Genomic DNA, 22,831 nt, shown 5'->3' on the forward strand with positions numbered 1-22,831 from the left:
AACTTCTTCAGAAAGTGGCAAGAACAACGGGATAAGTGTGTTTGAAGCGAGGGGGAGTATTTTGAGGGGGATTAATGGCAATGTGTCTTTTATTGTAATTTTTAAAAATTTAAACGTTCAATCCTTTTGTAGTTCTTAAGTGAGATGATTAGGTGTTCACGCTGTTGCGTGAGATGTGCCTCCCACAAACCTTGTTATGACATCGGCACATCACCCATCTGACGTGAAAAAAAAAAAAGGAAAAAAAAATTTAAACATTCACCATAGTGTTTGATCACACCTTATATTTATTTTATTACAACATTGATGCAATGGACATTCTCCTTTAAGCAACAGCTAGAGTTTTTCTAGGATTGTGATTCCAAACTTAAAAAAACAAACAAAAAACTAAGATCCACTGTGAGAAGTACATTGCTATCCAGTATACATATGTATTCATACACTAGACAACAAACACATATACTACTCACACAGACATACACATATTACACACTGCCATAATATGTATGTGTCCTGATAATTTCTATTCTATAGGCTAGGAGTGTCTTTTGTTCTAATGAGGTGACTCTGGGTAGGCCCCTGGATGAGGACTGGTTTCCAGAAAGATCAAACCATGATTAGAAGCTTGGAATTTTCAGCTCTGTTCTCCATCTTTTGAGATGGGAGAGGACTGAAAATGGCGTTAATGATTGATCATGCCTATATGATGAAGTTACATAGGTGACAGCCTAGGCTTGTGACTGGCATCTGAAGTGGGGAGAGGGCAGTCTTGTAGAACTGAACCATTAACCTGTGGAATGTGACACTATCTCTGAGTAGATAGTATCAGAATTGAGTTGAATTATGACACCCAGCTGATGTCTCAGAAAACTGCTTTGTGTGGGGAAAAACCTCCACACATTTGGTGACCAGAAGTGAAGTGTTTTGTGTGAGTAGTAAAGGAGACTCACAGGAAAGAAAGACACAATAAGGAAGAACTGGATTTTTCCCTACATCGAACTAAAAAGGCTGAGTTTTCCCACCAGACGGTGGATATGTTAATTTGCTCAAGCAATGAAAGCACATCTGGTATAGCAGCTGCAACTGGGGTCACTACCTGGTAATGCTTACAATAACTGACAATTTCACTGTCATTCTCCAAGATCCATCTGTCTTTTGCACAGGCCAAATATGTGAGTTGAATGCAGATGTGTTGGAAATCATCACTCCTGCACCTTTCAAGTCCTTGATGGTGGGTGGTCTTAATCTCTGAAATCCCTCCAGGAATTGGGTACTGCTTTTGGTTTTCTATTTTCCCAGGTAGAGGCAATTTTGGTGGCTCCCACTGGCCCTTCCTATCATAATAGCGCTCACTCGATAGGTTAGGGAGCCAATGTGGGTATTCTGCCAGCTTCTTAGTGTATTTATTCCAAGTATGTATTTGGAACTAAGGAAATAACCACAGAATGGGTTTGGGGACCCTGCTGGGCCCACTGTGCGAGCGATCGATCTGAGCTAAAACTCCATTGATCACCTGACCTCTGTAAGCCCCTACTCTGACTGGTGGACCACAGTGAGACTTTGAGTTCAGAGCCAGTGTCAAGTAGTCCCTGCAGATCTGATTATTTCTTTTTTCCCCAATACAGTTACCCTGGTAAACGGTTGTAGGTCCCTTTGGGGATGGCTGGGAGAAAGATTAATAGTGTAAATTTTTGACAGTGTACCAGGGTCTTCTTCAAGGGGACCTGTTTTTTTTTTTTTTTTTTTTTTTAAAGATTTTATTGGGGCAGGGGAACAGGACTTTATTGGGGAACAGTGTGTACTTCCAGGACTTTTTTCCAAGTCAAGTTGTTGTCCTTTCAGTCTTAGTTGCGGAGGGCGCAGCTCAGCTCCAGGTCCAGTTGCCATTGCTAGTTGCAGGGGGCGCAGCCCACCATTCCTTGCGGGAGTCGAACTTGCAGCCTTGTGGTTGAGAGCCCACTGGCCCATGTGGGAATCGAACTGGCAGCCTTCAGAGTTAGGAGCATGGAGCTCCAACGGCCTGAGCCACCAGGCCGGCCCTTGTTTTTTTTTTGATGCAAGGCTTCTGGCTCAAGTCTGGGAATTGACTGAGAGGATGTGATTCTCTTTTTATGATTCAGGTTAGACATTTGTTCATTTGGCTTAAAACTTTTCTGCTTATGAAAATCAAATGAGAATTTAGTAGGCTTCCTGTCTATTTTGCTTCTAGAGATTCCCTGATAAATTAGCCAATGCCATAGGTCTGCGAGAATCAGATATTCTGATTGCCTCTTTGACTCTGCTGTCCATTATGGCAACCATATCCACCTTGCCTTTGGTGTTTGAAATCTGCCATTTGTCCCTGCCACCCCAGGATCCAATTATTCCCATTGCATTTAGGTTTCCCAATTTAGTGACTGCAGTTCCCACTGTAAGGCCTGGCCTTACAAAGAGCCATCACAGAGCACTTCAAGGATGTTGGGTTCCCTGCACAAATGTATTTCTAACAGTAGTGGTGAAAGATGTCTTCTGGTCCCTCCCAGTGTGGGTGAATAGGTCTTAAAGGACAAATCCCCTATAGCATTACATAGCATCTCCCTAACCCTTTGAATCCCTTCTACATCAAACCAAGGCAGGTCAGGTAATCTGGCTGATAAAACCACCTGCCTTTTCCTAAGAGGAGAAGACTTTGCCTGAAATAACACACTCTTTTTCTTGTTCTTCCCTGTTTTTGCCTATAAAAGCCTTCCATTTTGTACAGCTTCTCAGAGTACCTTTCTATTTACTAGGTGGGATGCTGCCCAATTCCTGACTCATTCAGTAAAGCTAATTTTTAAATTTAAAAGCCACTTTTTATTTTACTTCATTGAATTTTTGCTCTTTAACAGACACTAATTGTAAGTCCAGATTGTTATCTGTGCTTCTGACCAACTGGCTATAAATCAGAGGCTCCCACAACCCTTTCTTGGATTTGATTAATTTGCTAGAGAGACTCACAGAATGCAGAAAAACATTTACTTACATTTACCAGTTTATTATGAAGGATGTTACAAAAGATATAGATGAACATCCAGATGAAGAGGTATATAGAAGGAGGTCTGGAAGAATCCTGAACACATGAGCGTCTGTCCCCATTGGAACTGGGTTGCACCATCCTCCCCAAATGTGGATGTGTTCATCAACCCAGAAGCTCATCAAATCTCATTGTTCAAGAGTATTTTTATCCTACTAGATTACTGGTTTATTATAAAAAGATATAGCTCAGGTACAGCCCGATGAAAGAGATGCATAGGCATGTGGGAAGGGGGGTGGAGCTTCCATGCCCTCACTGAAGACACTCTAACAGTACCTCCACAGGTTCACCCACCTGGAAGCTCCTGTTCAAGAATTTTTTTATAGAACTGTAATTTCAAGGCCCACCCCCTTTCCCAGAAGTCAGTGGGAGGAGCTAAAAATTTCCACTCTCTGATCACTTGATCTTTCTGGTGATCGGCCCCATCCTGAGGCTATCTAGGAGTTCTACCCTAAGTCACCTCATCAGCCTAAGATCAAAAGAGGTTTCTCATGAATGACAAAAGACACGCCTAATTCTAAGGGTTTCAGGAGCTTTGTACCTGGAACTAAGGACAAAGACTATTTATATTTCTTATTATACCACACTCCTAAACCCCCATTTTATGTCAGACCTCCACTCTACTTCAAGGTTACAGAGGCCAGGCAGATAATGTGAAAAAAGGAAGTGGATCCGTTTTTCTTTTCATAATGGTGTCTTCAACAGAACCTTTTTTCGTAATAATCTGGCAGGAATATTCTTTATTTCCATAAAGAAATAAGTTCTCTCCCAGTTTTCTTAATCTTGTAAACTTGTTTTGTTTTTGGATTCCCACTTTTGATAGGTACAGGGCTATAAACATAGTTCCCTTAACTCTTTCTCTAAGAAAAGTACAGTGACAAATTACAATTGTCTATTGACCTCAGAGTCAGGGACAATAGGGAGTGGTAGAGACTATGGAAAACTTACAGAGTATGCCTCATGTGGAACTGTAGGCTAGGTATTCTGTTATCTTCAAAAGAAGCTAGAAATATGGGTATCCAGCACAAACATCAAAAGATGTTTGTTGGATGAATGAATAAATTAGCATAGCAATATTGGAGGTTTCCGGCTGGCTGGTGGCTCAGGTGGTTGGAGGGCCGGTTTGTTTCCCACATGGGCCAGTGAGCTGCGCCCTCTACAGCTAAGATTGTGAACAATGGCTTTTCCTGGAGCTGGGCTGCTATGTGTTGCCATGGGCTACCATAAGCGGCTGGTGACCAGTGTGAGTGGCCGGCAGCCATCATGAACGGACCGGTAGCCTGCGAGAGCTGCTGTGAGCTGCTGTGAGCCGCCTACGGACCATCTGCCTCAGCCTGGGGGAGCGCAAGGTTCATAACACCAGCATGGGCCAGGGAGCTGAGTCCTACACAACTAGACTGAGAAACAACCTCTTGAACTGGAGTGGGAGGGGGAGGAGGAAGAAGGGGGTGGAAAGAATATTTTGACCTCCTTTTGTTTTATTTCTCAGTTTCTCTAGAAGTTGGACTGGAAAGAGGGATGCTGTTATTCGGCCCTCTCAGAGACCCTAACATTGTGAATATGATAGTTATGACTCTGAGGAACCCTAGTGATTATTTTCTAAAATATCCTATTCATGCTTAAGTAAATGTGTGTTAGTTACATTTAATATTAGCATGTAAGGTTCTAATTTCTGCTTTGTATATCAGCATTATCCTATTATCTTGGGTTCAGGTAACCCTGAGGGTGACAATAAGCACCGTCATTTTTATGAATTCCCACAATACTGAGCAGATTATGTAATGCAGCTCCTGCTCTTTCAAGGCTGTTATTTGTTGAACTTAAACAAAAAGTCAGCTAGCTATTCCTTCAACAAAAAGGGTTTATTCAGGAAAAAGAGAGAATTGCAATCGGGAACATATAGTCATGGCAAAGAAGAGGAAAGAAATTCTTTTATAGAAGGGAAGAGAAAGTTAGGAGGGTTGTTATAAACAGAGTTCTTCCTGTAAGGCATGAGAACTTGCCCTACAGGCCCTCCATATTTCAATCTTGGTCGAGGTTTTGATTCTTTTTTTTTTTTTTTTTTTTAAGATTTTATTGGGGAAGGGGAACAGGACTTTATTGGGGAACAGTGCATACTTCCAGGACTTTTTCCCAAGTCAAGTTGTTGTCCTTTCAATCTTAGTTGTGGAGGGTGCCGTTCAGCTTCAAGTTGTTGTCCTTTTAGTCTTAGTTGTGGAGGGCGCAGCTCAGCTCCAGGTCCAGTTGCCATTGCTAGTTGCAGGGGGCGCTGCCCACCATCCCTTGCAGGACTCGAGGAATTGAACTGGCAACCTTGTGGTTAAGAGCCCACTGGCCCATGTGGGAATTGAACCGACAGCCTTCGGAGTTAGGAGCATGGAGCTCTAACCGCCTGAGCCACCGGGCCGGCCTTTTTTTTTATATACATACTCATGGTTTGAGTTCTTGCTGAACTGGGAAAAGAGGTGGGGCCCAGAGATTCCATTACATGTGTGATTTATAGTTTCCTTAAGATTTAGAGAGAAAAGTAAAATATTTAACATGGATAGCAAATCTGAAGGAGAGAAGACAAAACACAAGCGAGGGTAACAGAATCACTAACTTTTCTTGCAAGTGTTTAATTCAGAAGCAAAAGAAGAAGGAACCCTGTACTATTTGGTGAGATGCTCTCTTTTTTCTCGTTGCATACTGAAGCATCTGAAATTCTTAAGGAGAATGATGCTACAACTGCTGCTGTTGGTATTGGAGCTGAAGTTATTGGTTATTTATTAAGCGCTTACTAAGTATGCTAAATGCTTAGCATACATTATCTCATTTAATCATGGCCACAACAGGCCCTGACAATGCTAGCTGTGTCTGAGGTAGGTGATAGTATTCCCACATTACACATGCTACAGCTGGAGTTTAGAGAGGTTAAGTAACTTTTCCTAGGCCATACAGCTAAAAGCAGCTAGTAAATGGTTTGAATTCACCTTGGCTCATTCAATCAATCAATCAATCAATCATTTCTCAGATACTCACTGAGCATGTTGTATCAGCCATGGTTCTTAGTTGTAAGCAACAGAAACCAACTCTGGTAGATTTTAACAGAAGAGGAATTTATTGAAGGATCCTGGATTGCTCTCAGAAATGCCAGGAAAGCTGGAGAGCCCAGTGTGGAAGCTTCACAGCAGGAACAATGGTCATAATATGGCTGCCTCTGTTGCCACTGCCTTTGCTGTACCCTAGACACTTCAGCGTGTGATTCTCATCCACTGGGGCTGGACGCTAGACGCTGCTTGCAAATACCACCTCCTCCTCCATCCTCAGGGCTGCAACCACCACTGTCTCCAGAGGTTCCATAGTCTCTGCTTCTTGGCATCACTACCTCTGGATTCAAAGCTTAGGCAGTTGCCTCTGATAAATAGAGTTTGAGTGCATGGGCTTCTCCAGAGCTGCTAGAGTGGTGAGGGACACACTTTCTGCACTTGCATTTTTTTCTCCTGGAAGGTGAACTCTATTCCCAAGACTCATATAATGAGAAAGTCTCCAAATGTGGTAAAGATATTCAAATACTGGGCAGCCAAAGGGACAACAAATGATCGTCTGCCCATCTACTGTGTGAATGACACTGCTAGACGTGGTGGAAATACAAAGGTGAATCAGGCCCAGAACGTGCCCTTAGAGACCTGATAGACTTATAATTCTCTTCCTTTTAGTGTTTACATTTATTTGGTACCATAGTTTGCAAAGCTCTTTCACTTCCATTGTTTCATCAGATCCTTCCGACTGCCATGTAAGATAGGCAGAACTGATATTATCTCAATTTTATGGTTGAGGAAGCTAAGAAGTTAGGTAATGAGCCCAGAGTCTCTCTGCTGGTGAGTGTCACAGATAGGACTTGGACCTGTCCTCTGACTCCAGGCCTACTGCTGAGTCTACCAGAAGTAATGCATGTGCACAAATACCATGCTTCATGGATTGCGAGGCTCTTGGTTACCCCCACCACTTAACACTTCTGAAATCAGAATACATCTTATAATCAATGGTGTACCATAGTTTAATTGGCAGCTTTTTTATTTCTAGCGGTTTGTAAAATAAGAGAGCATCTTCAATTGATGAAGTTATAGATTCATTGGAGTGCAGTCACTAAGATAGGGCTAGAAAGTGATAAGGGACATAAAGGAGAGCTGGGAGATCATGGAAGGCTTTGTGGAGGACTGTACAGGCCCACCATTCCTTGGTCCTGTATCTGCAACTCTAAATTCCAAAAGGCTCTGGAAACAAAGCTTTTATTTATTTATTTATTTATTTATTTATTTATTTATTTATTTTCAAATTTGGCACCAAAATTGATTTGGTACCAAAACCTGACCTGATGTGAAATAATTTATAATCATAGACAATTTATAAATATATAATTAAAACTAAATTGCAATTTCAGTTATTCCAGTTACTATGAAGATCAATCTGTTTAGCTGAGAAATATTAATGTTTGATAATGGTGTGTTATCCCAGCCTTTTGAGGGGAGGGAGAGGAGGAGGTGTTATCTAATATTGGGTCCAGGTACTGTACTGTCTTTCTAAGATCTGTAAAATTCTGAATTTTGAAACATATCTGGACCTAAGGATTATGGATAAGGGACTCTGGATTGTAGCTGAACTGGGGCTTGATTGATGGATAGAATTTAGATTTTTGGAGATATGAGGGGATTTTAAGAAGAGGGGAGGGGCCGGCCGGGTCGATCAGGCGGTTGGAGCTCCGTGCTTCTAACTCCAAAGATTGCCAATTAGCAACAGCAACTGGACCTGGAGCTGAGCTTCGCCCTCCACAACTAAGACTGAAAAGACAACTTGAAGCTGAGCTGAGCCCTCCACAACTAAGACTGAAAGGACAACAACTTGAAGCTGAGCTGCGCCCTCCACAACTAAGATTGAAAGGACAACAACTTGACTTGGAAAAAAGCCCTGGAAGTACACACTCTTCCCCAATAAAGTCCTGTTCTCCTTCCCCAGTAAAATCTTTAAAAAAAAAAAAAAAAAAAAGGAGGAGAAAGCGTCATCTCATACCAGCTTGGGTCTAGATATAAGTCATTATCTAACTATTACATTTGCTTTAAAGACAGAGAAGACCTATGTTTCTGTTAACTATTCTCCCTTAATTCATAATTCATACACAACTGGAGGGTTGGACTTTCTGGGTTTGGCTCCCCCCTCCCCCCAAGTATGCATCCCCTCCTTTTCCCACAAATCACCTGACTTCCCAGAAAACTCTGTAACACACCCTTTGGCTGAAAAAGAGCATTAGGCAATCGGTGAAATTCCCCATTCCTTCTTTCTCCCCCTGGAGCACTGGATAGAGGAATCTCAGGGCCAGAGAGAAGCGTGCAGTTCTTGTTTCAAAAGCAGAGGGAGCTCCAAGGCTGAGTTATCTTTTCCCTATGTTGTGGTCTCCCACCCCCCTCTTGTTTAGATCAGGGAATTTCAGACATGCACACTAGGGTAGAGAATCATATGAACAGAACCAGGACAGGGAGGCCAGCGGAGGTTCCTGAAGAGGGAGCGTCCAGGCCCTGTGCTTTTCTTCCTGGGAGCCGGCAGGGTTGCCTAGCATGCCCACTGGCAAGAGAGAAGGGACTGACACACTTGCTCCCATCAGCTTCTGAAGGTAAAACCTTAAAAATGAAGAGCAGAGCTTTGATAAAGAGAAAAAGAAAGGCATAAAACTTCACATGTGAAGGTTTCAGGCAAAGATGGAGGGCTGGAAAGAGTAGAATAAAGAGAAGGCAAAACATAGACAACCTATTTCTCTTAGGTTGACCCCATTCACCCTCATATCATCCCACTACCTACCACTGTTTTCAGACTTAGCAATATTTGGTAAGACTTTTCTAGGAACTGTGGGAAGATGTCTTTCTAGTAAAGGGGGGAAAAACCTGGAAAATTAATATAGAAAATTGAGGGAATACCTTTCCTTTCCTTTTATGTTTCTTGTCATTCAGCTGTCCCTTTTCTCCTTCCCCACCCAACCCTGTCTCAGACCACTTCTCCCAAGGTAACTGCCTTACCCTAGTGAAAGAAGCTCTTTGTTCTATTAGTGGTCACTGGGAGTATCAACAAAAATGTGTGCAATAGGAAACACAGTAAAAAGAGCTGATTTGAAGTGATGGGGGGATCATTGTCAAAAGAGGAGGGGGAAATGTCAGGTGGTTGGTCACGATGGAGAAAGACTCCTGAAAAACGTGAGTGGAAATGGGAATATTGTTCTGTGAGGGCAAGAGAGAGACTGATAGAGACGGGGTGGCAGTAGGGGATGAGGGTGAGAGGGGAGGACAGAAGGAGGAAGAAAACTGGGAGAAAGTACTCATTTTTTTGGAGAAAAAGTGGGATAAGATCTAGAGAAGCAATGGGAGAGGGATAAGATTTAGTTATAGTATAGAAAATTAATTGAAGTAGAACCAGGGAGGGTGTGAGAGGATAGGTGTCATATGGAGATGATTATTAATATGACTGTTTAAGCTGTGTGTTATTATTATTATGAAGGTGACACTGAACCCCAGGTGGCCCTCTACCACCAAAGCAGGTGCCTGTATTTGTTAGACAAATAAGCCAGGCCTGGCACCCCTTTAGCTCCGAAGTCCAAAGGTACAGAGAGCCAGGACCAAGAGACGTGCTGCTCACGAGGGATGGACAAATTGCCAGTGATGTGGTAAGTAACCATGAGTGTACAGAGGACTCCATTCTCTTCATCTTCTTAAGAAAACAATCGCTTCTCGGCCTTTTGGCTAAGATCAAGTGTAAGAAAACAGCTCAGTTTTGAAGGCTGGGTTTTGGTTTGACCTCAGCCTTTTTTGCTTTTCCAACCTAAGATTCTCTTCTATGTGCTGTTGCCCTCCTCCCTGTGACAAATGCTGGAGGTCTGCACTAGTTTGCTGGTACTTGTGTCACCCACCTCTCCATCTGTCTTTTTCCCCCCCAGGTGCATCGTCTTGTTTTCCCTTTTGACATGGGTTTATGCGGAGCCTACTATGTATGGGGAGATCCTGTCCCCTAACTATCCCCAGGCATACCCCAATGAGATAGAGAAATCTTGGGATATAGAAGTTCCTGAAGGGTACGGGATCCACCTCTACTTCACCCATCTGGACCTGGAGCTGTCAGAGGACTGCTCATATGACTCAGTGCAGGTATATTACAATAAGCACATACAGGATAGGGCTGGGGTGGTCAAATGAGGAAGATATAGTGCCACAGGCATTCAGTGAACTAGAACCAAATAGTCCTAAGGTGGCATGTGTTCTATTCTCTCTGTCCCTTTTCTCTGATCTTCATATCAAAAGATTACTCTTTCCTAGCTTCTTTTTGACTTCTCTTAGATAATGTCAGGAGACTTTGAAGAAGGGAAAATCTGTGGAAAGAGGACCAGTAAGAATCCCAACTCCGCAATTGTGGAAGAGTTCCAAGTCCCATACAATAAACTTCAGGTGATCTTTAGGTCAGACTTCTCCAATGAAGAGCGTTTCACTGGGTTTGCTGCGTACTATGTTGCCGTAGGTAAGGCTCACCCTTCTCTATGTGATTCATCAATCCAGCTAAAAGATTAGAAGCAGGACTAACATTGAGGAATTCAGTGAATGAGGATTCTGTTTACAACTCTTAGAAGTGTTGACTTGGTTTGGTTCCCTCCGTGAATGGTCTTTGTGAAATTCAAACATATGATCATATCTTAATGGTGATGATAATAATGGTAACAACAGATAATAAACAGTAATTTATTGAAAACCACTATGAAGTGGACACTCTATTAGAAATTTTATCTATATTAATTTAATCTTCACCTCAACTCTTCAAGGTAGGTATTGTTATCTCCATTTAAAGATAAGCGAAGTAAGGACTAGGAAAGTTAAACAACTTGCCAAGACTCACACAAGGAATGTATGGTATTCAAACCCATTTAATATACAGCAAAGAAACCTTCAAATTCTGCATGCTTCTACACCTATCTCCAGCTTAAAATAAAGAACATCTCATAAAGCCAAACTATGATTTAGATTTGACAGAAGTGCCAATGTCATATAAAGTAATAAATGTACTAATTGTCCCTCCCTGTAGAAGATATATCATTATGTTTAGCTTGCAGAGTGTTTTCTTTGGAGCTCAAATGCTCTGTTTGTTAGCAATGTCAAGGGTCTCTGGCATTGAGAGCTCCCTTATAGTTTTTCAATGGCAGGGCACAACTCTGGCATCACATTTCAGGAGAGTAATAGAGAATAATACCACCCTGAAATGTGATTCATCGAAGGTCTTTAAGCAGGAGGCCTTTCTTACTTTTTCTTGCCCTTGTAGTTTTGGGTTTAATCTCCTTCTTCCTTCTAGGTCTTTGTCTTTGACCTCAATCTTTCTTTACTTTTTGTAGATGTAAATGAGTGCACAGACTTTGCCGATGTCCCTTGTAGCCACTTCTGCAACAACTTCATTGGTGGTTACTTCTGCTCCTGCCCCCCAGAATACTTCCTCCATGATGATATGAAAAACTGTGGAGGTGAGCTTGGCACCAAGAGGGGTGCATGATTCCTGGGATTTGGAATGGCTTGAGGTTTCAGTAAGGGATTTATCTACCTTTCCAATTTTGCTTAGCTTCAGTTTTGATTTGTCACCTATTCTTAGTTACCCCTAAGCTGAGAGGGAGCCGTAAGAGTGGAGGAAGACAAAGTTACAGGGTCAAGTTAATTAATTGGAAAAAGAGATAGATGCCTGTGAAGAGTCTACCTGGGGCTGTTCATGACTATGAAAGGCTCTGTCATAAGCAATGTGATGGAAACCTAATAGACATAGGGTATGTCTACTAATATATATTAGGTGTGTAATTGCTGCATATGGGCTCCAGTCAGTTCATAAGAGTAGTCATAGACTAGGACAGGAACTTCTTTGCTTGAGCCAATATTTGATTCCCCTTTCTCTTTTCTCTCTTAGTCAACTGCAGTGGGGATGTATTCACTGCACTGATTGGGGAGATCACAAGTCCCAATTATCCCAACGCATACCCAGAGAACTCAAGGTGTGAATATCAGATCCTGTTAGAGGAAGGGTTCCAAGTGGTGTTGACTGTTCGGAGAGAAGATTTTGATGTGGAACCAGCTGACTCAGAGGGCAACTGTGCTGACAGTTTAGTTGTGCGTGATGAATGATTAGTTTTCCTCCCAAATCACAGAGAGAGAGAGAGTTCTCCTTGAAGACAAATTCTCTCTCCTTCTGTCCTTTCTCCCCTGCCCTTATCTTATTTTATATTATTTTTATTTATCTCTCTTACTTTTACCCTTTCCATTTTGCCTCTTGTAGTTCTTTCTCTCTTCTGATTTCATCATTTTGTGTCCTTTCAGTTTGTTGCAAAAGATGAGCAATTTGGTCCTTACTGTGGTAATGGATTTCCTGGACCACTAAATATTGAAACCAAGAGTAATGTTCTTAATATCATCTTCCAAACTGACCTAATAGAGCAAAGAAAGGGCTGGAAACTTCGTTATCATGGAGATCGTGAGTAATCTAAAAATTGCTCTTTGGTTGGTGGTACCAAAGTCCCTGGACAATGTAAAATCACAACAAGTGGATTGCTTTATGGAAAGGCATCTTGAGATACTCCCCTTTAAAGCAAGATCTAAGTCTGTCAGTGGTTGCTAGAAATGGATCAACGTCTAGGAATGCTTCAACTGGACTTGTGAGTGCAGGCAACTTGGGGATGGCTAGTTGGCAATGCCATCTTATTTTAGACACCCCCATATAGTAATATTTGGAATCAAGATTGGGAATGACTGAATGATTTTATAAAGTGTGAGAATGATATGCATAGAACAGAGATTATCTACCTATTTGGTAAAAAAAATGTTTCCTGTCGTTTCCAAGCAATCCCCTGTCCTAAAGAAGTCAGTGTCAATTCTGTTTGGGAGCCTGAGAAAGCAAAATATGTGTTCAAAGATGTGGTGAAGATAAACTGTTTGGATGGGTTTGAAGTTGTACAGGTAAAGTACCATTAAGGACTTCTCCCTACTCCTTAGGTCAGGATGAGCATACTGAAAACTTGTTTACTAAATGTCCTTGTTTGAGCAAGATATAACACCTTCTCCATTAACAGAACAGCTCATGGTCTTTAGTCCTTCCTTGTGAGTCATAGGGCTCCTTCGCCAGCTTGGCATTCTGTTTCTGCCTACAGTCTCCCTAGGGAAGGGGAGTTGATATGCTGGGGCAAAGTTGTCTTTTAGCCCTAACTCCTGGGGACTTTGGGTAATTCTGTTAAGATGTTGCTAAGCTTTTTGTGGTGAGAATTCTTCCTTGATCCAAGGCGAGATATTGATTCCATTTTTTGATTTTGATACCCCATATCCCTTCATATAAATTAATGGTGATGTCTATCATTCTGCAGGGAAGTGTTGGCTCAACATCTTTCTATTCTACTTGTCAAAGCGATGGAAAGTGGAGTAATTCCAAACTAAAATGTCAGCGTATGTATCTCTTTGAAATGGGGCTCTCTTTTTTTTCTCCCAAAGGAGACTGAAAGATCAGCACATCAAGATTCAAATGCATGGTTTCCTCTTAGGCTTGTGAGAATGGGTTGGGTTTTTGCAGGGAAGCTAGTTATGGAGTCCCAGCCCTGATCTGGTCCCAGGCCAGCCTAGCAGGTTTCTTCCAAAGAAGGGGGCTGTGGGATTGGTAGAATCAATAGCACCATATAGGTCCATTCCTGGCTTCCGCAAGGGCTTTCAAGGGGATATCTGAATTGGCAAGACTCGGTGGGCTGGTAAGTTGAGTGATATCAGTTGGGGGGCATGGCAACAGAGAAGCTGGTATAGGGAGAATATTGATGTGGGGATGGGGAAGGAATGAGAGACATGGCTGGGAAGATATAACTGGCCTAATGACTAATGACTTCCTGGGAGAAAGTGGTTATCCTGACCATCTCTCTCCTGCCTTCTTATTATAGCTGTGGACTGTGGCCTTCCTGAACCCATTCAGAATGGTAAATTCGAAGAACCAGAACATACTTTATTTGGTTCTGTCACTCGATACACGTGTGAGGAGCCACATTACTACATGCAAGATGAAGAAAGTGGTAGGTTTCTTTAACTAGAGAAAAAAGAAAGGGTGAAAGTATTAGAAGGGTGAATAGCACAATCTTTCTGGGTTGGAGAGAGTTTGTAGAGAAATGAAGGAGATGAGGTGGACTTTGTTCATCCTTTTGGCTTGGTCTAAAGATATCGTTTTCATATGGGGGCAGGGTGGGTTCTATAGGATCATTGATAGTGAATCATAGCAGTCACCTAAGCTCAGTTTCACAATTATGGCAGGAATTCCCCCAACAATATCCATTTTCATGTGGTTATCCAGGTTTGACCAATCACTTAATGTAGAATCCACAAGAGCAATGCTTCCAGCTTCAAGTCACCATACTACGATGACTTTCTTTCCTCTCCTCTCCTCTCCTCTCCTCTCCTCTCTCTTCCTTCCTTCCTTTCTTTTAAAAATTTTTATTAAAAATATAGCTAACATACAATTTTTTATTAGTATCAGGGGTACATCATAATTATTCAACATTTATATACCTAAAGAAGTAATCACCATAAGTCCAGCAACCATCTGACACCGTGCTATGCTATCGCAATATTATTGACTATATTCCTGATGCTGTGTATATGTTCCCATGAGTTGCTTGTTTCATATCTGAAATTTGGACCTCTTATTTCCCTTCACCTTTTCCCTGCTTTAAAACATTTTTAATTACAATTGAAATTCAATATTATTTTACATTAATTTCAGGTGTACAGTATAGTGGTTAGACATTTATATAATTTAAGACGTGATCCCCCTGACTAGTCTAGTACCCACCTGGCACTGTACATAGTTATTACCATATCATTGATTATATTCCCTATGCTTTACTTTACATCCTGATGACTATTTTGTAACTACAAATTTATACTTCTTTTTTACCCTGTCCCCCAACCCACTCCCATCTATCACCTGAGCAAATCTAGTACCCATCCGACACCATATGTAATTGTTACAATAATCATATTGACTATATTCCTTATGCTATACCCTACATCCCTATAACTACTTTTTAACAACCAATTTATATTTCTTAATCTCTTCCCTTTTTTTCCACTCACACCCTCAACCCCCCTCTCATCTGTCAACTATCAGAATGTTTTCTGTATCTATGAGTTTGGTTCTTTTTTTGTTTGTTTATTTTGTTCTTTAGATTCCACATGTAAGTAAAACCACATTGCATCTGTCTTTCTCCGTCTGACACTCCACTCAGCACAGTATCTTCCAGGTCCATCCATGCTGCTGCAGATGGCAAGAACACATTCCCTTCCATGGCTGAGCAATATTCCTTTGTATATATGTACCACCTCCTCTTTATCCATTCTTTCATCATCGCCAAGCTGCCTCCACATCTTGGCAATTGTTTTCTGATTTTTTAAAATTAAAATTTATTGGGTGACAATGATTAGTACAGCTACATAGGTTTCAGGTGTACAATTATAAACAATGCTGCAATGAACATGTGGATACACAGGTCCCCTCAAAGTAGCGTTTGAGTTTCTTTAGATAAATACCCAGAAGTGGGATTACTGGGTCCTTCCTTGTCTCTTGTTATAGTCTTTGTTTTAAAGTCTATTTTGTCTGGTATAAGTATTGATATCCCAGCTTTTTGTTTGTTTGTTTCCATTTTCATGAAATTCCATCCCTTTACTTTCCATCAGCGTGTGACTTTCAATCTGAAGTGAGTCTCTTAAGCAGCATATGTAAGGGTTCTGTTTTCTTATCCACTCAGCCCTCCTATGTCTTTCTTTTTTTTTAAATTTTTATTGGGGAATACTGGGAAACTGTGTTTTTCCAGGACCCATCAGCTCCAAGTCATCGTTGTTTTTTTTCAATCTAGTTGTGGAGGGCGCAGCTCACTGGCCCATGTGGGGATCGAACTGGCGACATTGGTGTTATGAGCACTGCACTCTAACCAACTGAGCCAAACGGCTGCCCCATCTCCTATGTCTTTTGATTGGAACATTTAATCTATTTACATTGAAAGTAATTGTTGATAGATACGAGGTCTGACAATTAAGTTTGTGAACTTGCTGCAACGATGTTGCTAACCTTTTTTTGATATCAGAGGGATTATTCATTATGAATTTGTACCAACTTGACAAACAGTTAACCAAATTTACTATTTGGAAGTGCTGAAAAGGCTGTGTGAAATAGTTAGACGAAAATGATCTGAACTTTTTGCCAACAGTTCATGGTTCTTGCATCACGACAATGCATCAGCTCACATGGCACTGTCTGTGAGGGAGGTTTTAGTCAGTAAACAAATAACTTATTGGAACACCCTCCCTACTCACCTGATCTGGCCCCCAATGACTTCTTTCTTTTTTTTTTCTTTTTCGCCTTTCTCCCCCTCACTTTGGTTCAAGCTGTTGTTTCTCAGTCTAGTTGTGTAGGACACAGCTTCCTGACCCATGCTGGTATTATGAGCCTTGCGCTCTTCTGGCTGAAGCATTCGGTTACCGGTTGGTGGTCGGCCGCTCACAGCAGCTCACGGCAGCTCTCGCCAGCTCCAGACACACACGTTGGCTGCTGGCCACTCATTCTGGCCACCAGCCGCTCATGGCAGCACACGGTAGCCCAGGGCAGCCCACGGCAGCTCACACGGACCTCCAGCTGCTCACGGCATCCCAGCTCCAGGGAGAGCCGTTGTTCACAATCTTAGCTGTAGAGGGCGCAGCTCACTGGTCCATGTGGGAATTGAACTGGCAACCTTGGCGTTAGGAGTATGGTGCTCCAACTATCTGAGCCACTGAACCAGCCCATGACTTCTTTCTTTACCTGAAGATAAAGGAACTATTGAAAGGAAAATATTTTGATGACATTCAGGACATCAAGGGTAATATGATGACAGCTCTGATGGCCATTCCAAAAAAAGAGTTCCAAAATTGCTTTGCAGGGTGGACTAGGTGCTGGTGTGGGTGCATAGCTTCCCAAGGGAAGTACTTCAAAGGTGACAATAGTGATATTCAGCAATGAGGTATGTAGAGCTTTTTCTAGGATAAGTTCACAAACTTAATTGTCCAACCTCGTACATAGCTATTGCCATTTTATTAGTCATAATTTTGATATATTTTCATCTTAAAGAAGTCTCCCTAACATTCCCTTATCTTTTTCTTGTCTGTGAAGTTCTTTATCTGCTCTTCAATTTTAAATGACAGCCTTGCTGGGTAGAGTACCTTTGGTTGTAGGCCTTTACTTTTCAACACATTGAATATTTTGTGCCAGTCCCTTCTGGCCCACAAATTTTCTGAGAAATCAGCTGACAATCTTAGGGAGGCTACCTTATAAATTACTAGTTGCCTTTCTCATGCTGCTTTTAGGATTCTCTCTTTTTCTTTAACCTTTGACATTTTTTTAAAAAAGATTTTATTGGGGAAGGGGAACAGGACTTTATTGGGGAACAGTGTGTACTTCCAGGCCTTTTTTCCAAGTCAGGTTGTTGTCCTTTCAATCTCAGTTGTGGAGGGTGCTGTTCAGCATCAAGTTGTTGTTCTTTCAGTCTTAGTTGTGGAGGGCACAGCTCAGCTCCAGGTCCAGTTGCTGTTGCTAGTTGCAGGGGGCACAGCCCACCATCCCTTGTGGGAGTTGAACCGGCAACCTTGTGGTTGAGAGCCCGCGTTCCAACCAACTGAGTCATTCAGGAGGCAGCTCAGGTCAAGGTGCCGTGTTCAACCTTAGTTGCAGGGTGCAGAGGCCACCATCCCTTGCGGGACTCGAGGAGTCGAACTGGCAACCTTGTGGTTGAGAGCCCACTGGCCCATGTGGGAATCGAACCGGCAGCCTTCGGAGTTAGGAGCATGGAGCTCTAACTGCCTGAGCCACCGGGCCAGCCCCCAACCTTTGATATTTTAATGATAATATGTCTTCTTGTGGACCTATTTGGGTTCATCTTGCTTGAGAGTCTCTGCACTTCCTGGACTTGTATGTCTATTTCCTTCACCAGGTTAGGAAAGTTTTCAGTCATTATTTCTTCAAATACGTTCTCCAATCTCTTGCTTTCTTCCTTCTCCTTCTGTTACCCCTATGATGCATATGTTGTTATGCTTGATGTTGTCCCAGAGTCTCTTAAACTATCCTAATTTTTTTGGATTCTTTTTGCTGTTCTGATTGTCTTTGCTACCTTGTCTTCCAAATTGTTGATTCAATCCTCTGCTTCATCTAGTTTGCTGGTGATTCCTTCTCATGCATTTTTCATTTCAGTTATTGTATTCTTCACTTCCAACTGGTTCCTTTTTATGGTTTCCATGTTATTTTTTATGCTTTTTATCTCTCTATTGAAGTTTTCACTAAGTTTTTTGAGCATCCTTATAACCATTGTTTTGAACTCTGTTTCTGGTAGGTTGCTTGCCTCCATTTAATTTAGTTATTTTTTTCTGGAGTTTTCTCCTGTTCTTTCATTTGGGACATATTTCTTTGTTTTCTCATTTTGGCAACCTCTCTGTATTTGTCTCTATGTATTAGGTAGATCTGCTATGTCTCCCAGTGTTGGCTGGGTGGCCTTATGTAGTAGGTGCCCTGTGGGGCCCTGGCACAATCTCCCTTATCACTTGCTCCAGGTGCTCCAGGAGTGTCCCTTGTTTGGGTTATATGTACTCTTCTGTTATAATTTAGGCTTGCTTGCTATTGGCATATCAGTGGGTAGCATTGGCCCTCAGGCTGATTGGTTGTGGAGTGTGGCCACATCCACAACTTATGGGCTGCAGTCAGGAGGGCTTCCCCCTCTTAGTACGATTTGCTCCAGGAGGCTCTGGTGCCTGTTGAGACCGCCCTTTGTGTGTGCCACTGGTGGGGCTAATTAGGTGGTATTCTGCTGTAGTCTGAAGCCAACCTTCGAGTATGTTGGTTCTGGGACCTCTTAGGAGGGGTTCTGGTGCAGGCCCAGGTCACCCACTGTCTGTGACCAGCTAGGGACTACCTGGTAGGAGCTACAAAGTGATCCACAGTTGTTCGCTGCCTGAACTAAAAATTGGAGGCATGTGGGAGAGGCCATGCTGAGAACTGAGGACAACTGCCTCCAGTATCAGGCCTGGGGTAGCTTTGCAAAAATCCAGGGCACCCCAAGTCCTGCTTCCACCTGACAGTTCCCTTAAGGTTCAGCCACTGATAAAGCCTCGTGTAGTATGTGAGTTGGGTGAGGCAGGGTCTCAGGGAGTCACTAGAGATGGAATAGTTGTGGTCACCAGGTTAATGTAGACTCTAGTTTGGTGCCAGTGCTGAGCCTTGAGCTACTTAGCAAAAGTCTCAGAGCACATTGAGGCCAGCCACTGCCCGCCTGGGACCCACAGACTCTGATAGTTTCCCAAGAAAAAGTGCAATGTGGGCAGGGCTGGCTGCTCTCAAGAAAGTATCTCCAGCATTGGGGGAGTTGGGTGGCATAGGGTCCTAATGGAGCTCACCAGACCAATTCAGATTTAGGTTTGGTCATGGGCATGGGGAGAGGGCTCAACACAGGAAAGATGGTGGTTGCATGGGAGGAATGATCCCACACAGGGAAAATGGCAACTGTCCTCCAGCCCTTGCTATGAAACTACACACCTTAGTCTGCCCCTCGTATGCCTCCGACATCCCCCAAGTCACGGTCCCTCCACCGGAGCCCAGGGTGAATGCCTGGGCAGAAAGTCTGTGTGCGCGCCATTTAAGAGGACGTCTGGGTTTTCTGAAGCCTTCTGTCACACCAGGATTGTTGGAATCCCCACTGTTTTTCACAGCCAGATGTTGTGGGTCTCCTCTGCCTGGCACCAGTACTCTGGGATGGGGAGTCTGGTATGGGGTTGGAGTCCCTTGCTTCTCTGGGGGGAACCTTCACACAGAGGTTTGGGGCCAGCCCATTTCATATCTCTGCTCCTCCTACCAGTCTTGACATGGTTTCTTTATAGCCTTAGTTATAAAACTTCTGTTCAGCCAGACTTCAAATGGTTCTCTGGGTTGATTGTTCTATAATTTAGTTACAATTTTAATTTGTTTACAGGAGGAAACACCACAATGTTTATCTATTCTGCCATCTTGGATCTCTCTCATGACTGGCTTTCTTGATGGAGAGGCATTGGTAGTGCTAGATGAAGGACTGCATGAGACACAATAGGTCCCACTTCATTGCTTTTAAAATTTTATTTTAATTAATTAATTTTATTTTCCCTCTTGAAGCACTTCCCAATGTTTACCATAACCATCTTCCTTCTGCTTTGAAGACTGTTCCTTTCCCTCCCCAGGAAGGATAGAGGTCAGAGAGATGGTTTAGAAGATGTTCTCAAGATTCTTTTCTAATTGATTTGATCTGATCTCCTCCTCAAGTCCCAGAGGAGCTGAGGCTCTCAATGAAAGGGGTAAATGGAAGAGAAAAGATGTGGTGATGAGTGTGTCCTGTATCCCTTTTGTTATTCCAGGGGAGTATCAGTGCGCTGGAAATGGGAGCTGGGTGAATGAGTTGCTGGGCACAGAGCTGCCAAAATGTGTTCCAGGTAATCAGGGCTCAGTCTTGGGTAGAGACCATAGCCACAGTTGCAGGTAAGTGGGGTCACCTTCTGAAAGTAGCTGTAATTATCTTGGAAAAGGACTTAAAAATCTGGGGCTATCAGAGTCTAGCTTAGTGAGGTGGAGACAATAAAAGATATGAAGGGTTGCAGGCAGTTCAGAGTTGAGTAGAAGAAGGCTCTCAGGCAAAGCAAGGATAATAATCCTGATAGTAACAACAGTGTTACTGAGAGCTAATTAATTGCATTTATTATCTCATTCAAGTCCTTGCAACAACATTACAAGTTAGGTATTATAAGTCTCACTTTACAGATTAGTGAATTGAGTGCAAGTTCATAGAGTTGGTAAGGGGCAGGGAAAGGCTTTGAACTCAGGTCTGTGCAACTCAGAGTCCATTCAGGCTGACTAGAGAGGGATTTAGGTAAGCCAACTTCATCTGAAATAAAATTCAGTTTTAGTTATACTGGGTAGTAGCAACGTGATTGAACCTGGAGCCAATCCATGGGGAGTGAGATGAAAGATGAAAGAAGAGAACCCTCTCTCTGCCCTATTTCCATAGATCATTAGGAGGGACTCAGCGACAATTAGGACTTCAGTAAAGAAGATGATAAGTGTTTGATCTGGGCCTCAGAAGAAGGTAGATGCTTGTCTCCCCCACCATCTGTATGAAGAGTTTCCCAGTGTGGCCCCCAGTTGGGCCCCATGTGCTGAGCCTGGGGTGAGGTGTAACCCTACAGGGGCCATGAGTCAAGCTGTCCACAGTGTGAGGCACTAGTACTTCACACATTACCTTGGTTTGCTCAGTTTCTCTCACAAGCCTGATGTAGCAGTGGTAACATGGGATGTTAGCTCCTTATGTAAGTTAGGAATTAGTCAGGTATTGAAATGGTTGACCAAATACAGGGTTGACTATATTATGCTAGAGAACTCTGAAGCTCAGCAGGTTTTTGAATGGTTTTGGATTTGTAGGAGGCCAGTGATATATTTCCTGCTCCCTTACTACCTTGTTCTTGTTCCTTTCTAGTCTGTGGTACCCCCACCGAGACCTTTAAAGGAAAAGGGAGGATATTTGGAGGAGTCAAAGCAGATATTAAAAATTTTCCCTGGCAAGTCTTCTTTTTGAACCCACGGGCTGGTGGGGTTCTCATTGATGAGTACTGGGTGCTAACAGCTGCCCATGTTGTGGACGGCCAAAACCCAGACATGTATGTTGGATCTACCTCAGTGGTCACCTCAGAGCTGAGTAAGGCCCAGATGCTCACTGCTGAGCGTGTGATTATTCATCCTGGTTGGGAATCGCTGGATGAATCGAGTACACGGAAGAATTTTGACAATGACATTGCGCTGGTGCGACTGAAAAACCCAGTGAAGATGGGACCCACAGTCTCCCCTATCTGCCTGCCTGGCCCCTCTTCAAAATACGACCCTTCAGTGGGAGACCTGGGACTGATCTCAGGCTGGGGCAAAACGGAAAGAATAGATAACGTTAGAGTGCTCAGAGGAGCAAAGATACCCATTGCTCCCTTATCAAAGTGCAAGGAAGTGAAGGGGAAAAATCCAAAAATTGCTACAAATACCTATGTTTTCACTGATAACATGATCTGTGCTGGAGGAGAGAGGGGTGTTGATAGCTGTGATGGGGACAGTGGTGGGGCCCTTGCTATACAGATTCCCGGTGAATCCAAATTCTATGTAGCTGGCCTGGTGTCCTGGGGCCCCGAATGTGGGACCTATGGGATCTACACACGAGTGAAGAACTACATTGACTGGATAAAGAAGACTATGCAGGAAAATAGTACCCCCAGTATGGACTAATCTATACATATATCACCAGCCTTTCCGAGGTGGTAGAATCAATTTGTGTCTTTCCATTCTTCACAATATTCCCATCACTTCACCATGACTGAGTGAAGACATGGGATATATGGCTGGAGGTAGTGTTTTATCATAACATTGTGTTGGTCATTCAGTGTGGTCTGAATCTGTGAATTCCTCTCTCCTGAATATATACTATGGATAACAACATGGGAAGGGCACCGCTATCTTGCACTATTCCACAGGGCGTCCCCTTTTCTAATGACTGCCTGGTGTTACAGTTCTGACTCTGAAATTTACTGTTGGGCATATCCTTGACTTTTGTTTCCCCTTTACCCATTCAAAGTTCCATTTACTTTATCATTCTCAATGTCTACTATCTACTTGTAATAAAGCATGTTTATAACCCAG

At 42.8% G+C, this 22,831-nt stretch overlaps 1 protein-coding gene and 1 non-coding gene across 3 annotated transcripts; both read left to right on the forward strand.

Annotated features, from left to right (window-relative positions):
• Positions 1–120: 120 nt before the first annotated feature.
• Positions 121–224, forward strand: LOC141570305 (small nucleolar RNA U13). Its single transcript, XR_012494310.1, has one exon. It is a non-coding gene; the product is annotated as a small nucleolar RNA U13 (small nucleolar RNA).
• Positions 225–8,506: 8,282 nt separating this feature from the next.
• On the forward strand, positions 8,507–22,831 carry C1S (complement C1s). 2 transcript variants are annotated; one of them, XM_088797671.1, is made up of 12 exons: positions 8,507–8,699; positions 9,662–9,740; positions 10,011–10,218; positions 10,408–10,585; positions 11,448–11,573; positions 12,005–12,204; positions 12,412–12,565; positions 12,932–13,047; positions 13,449–13,527; positions 14,007–14,135; positions 20,518–20,592; positions 21,630–22,831. In XM_088797671.1, exons 1-12 carry the CDS (start codon positions 8,522–8,524, stop codon positions 22,418–22,420), a joined length of 2,313 nt encoding a protein of 770 aa, XP_088653797.1. In that variant the 5' UTR covers positions 8,507–8,521; the 3' UTR covers positions 22,421–22,831. The 2 variants fall into 2 exon arrangements, with proteins under 2 accessions (XP_088653797.1, XP_019610025.1); XM_019754466.2 differs by lacking the exon at positions 8,507–8,699 and having other exon boundaries at positions 9,575–9,740; positions 21,630–22,830.

Source organism: Rhinolophus sinicus, chromosome 1 (genome assembly GCF_057876585.1).
Source record: "Rhinolophus sinicus isolate RSI-liver-muscle chromosome 1, RSI-T2T, whole genome shotgun sequence".
NCBI lineage: Eukaryota > Metazoa > Chordata > Mammalia > Chiroptera > Rhinolophidae > Rhinolophus > Rhinolophus sinicus.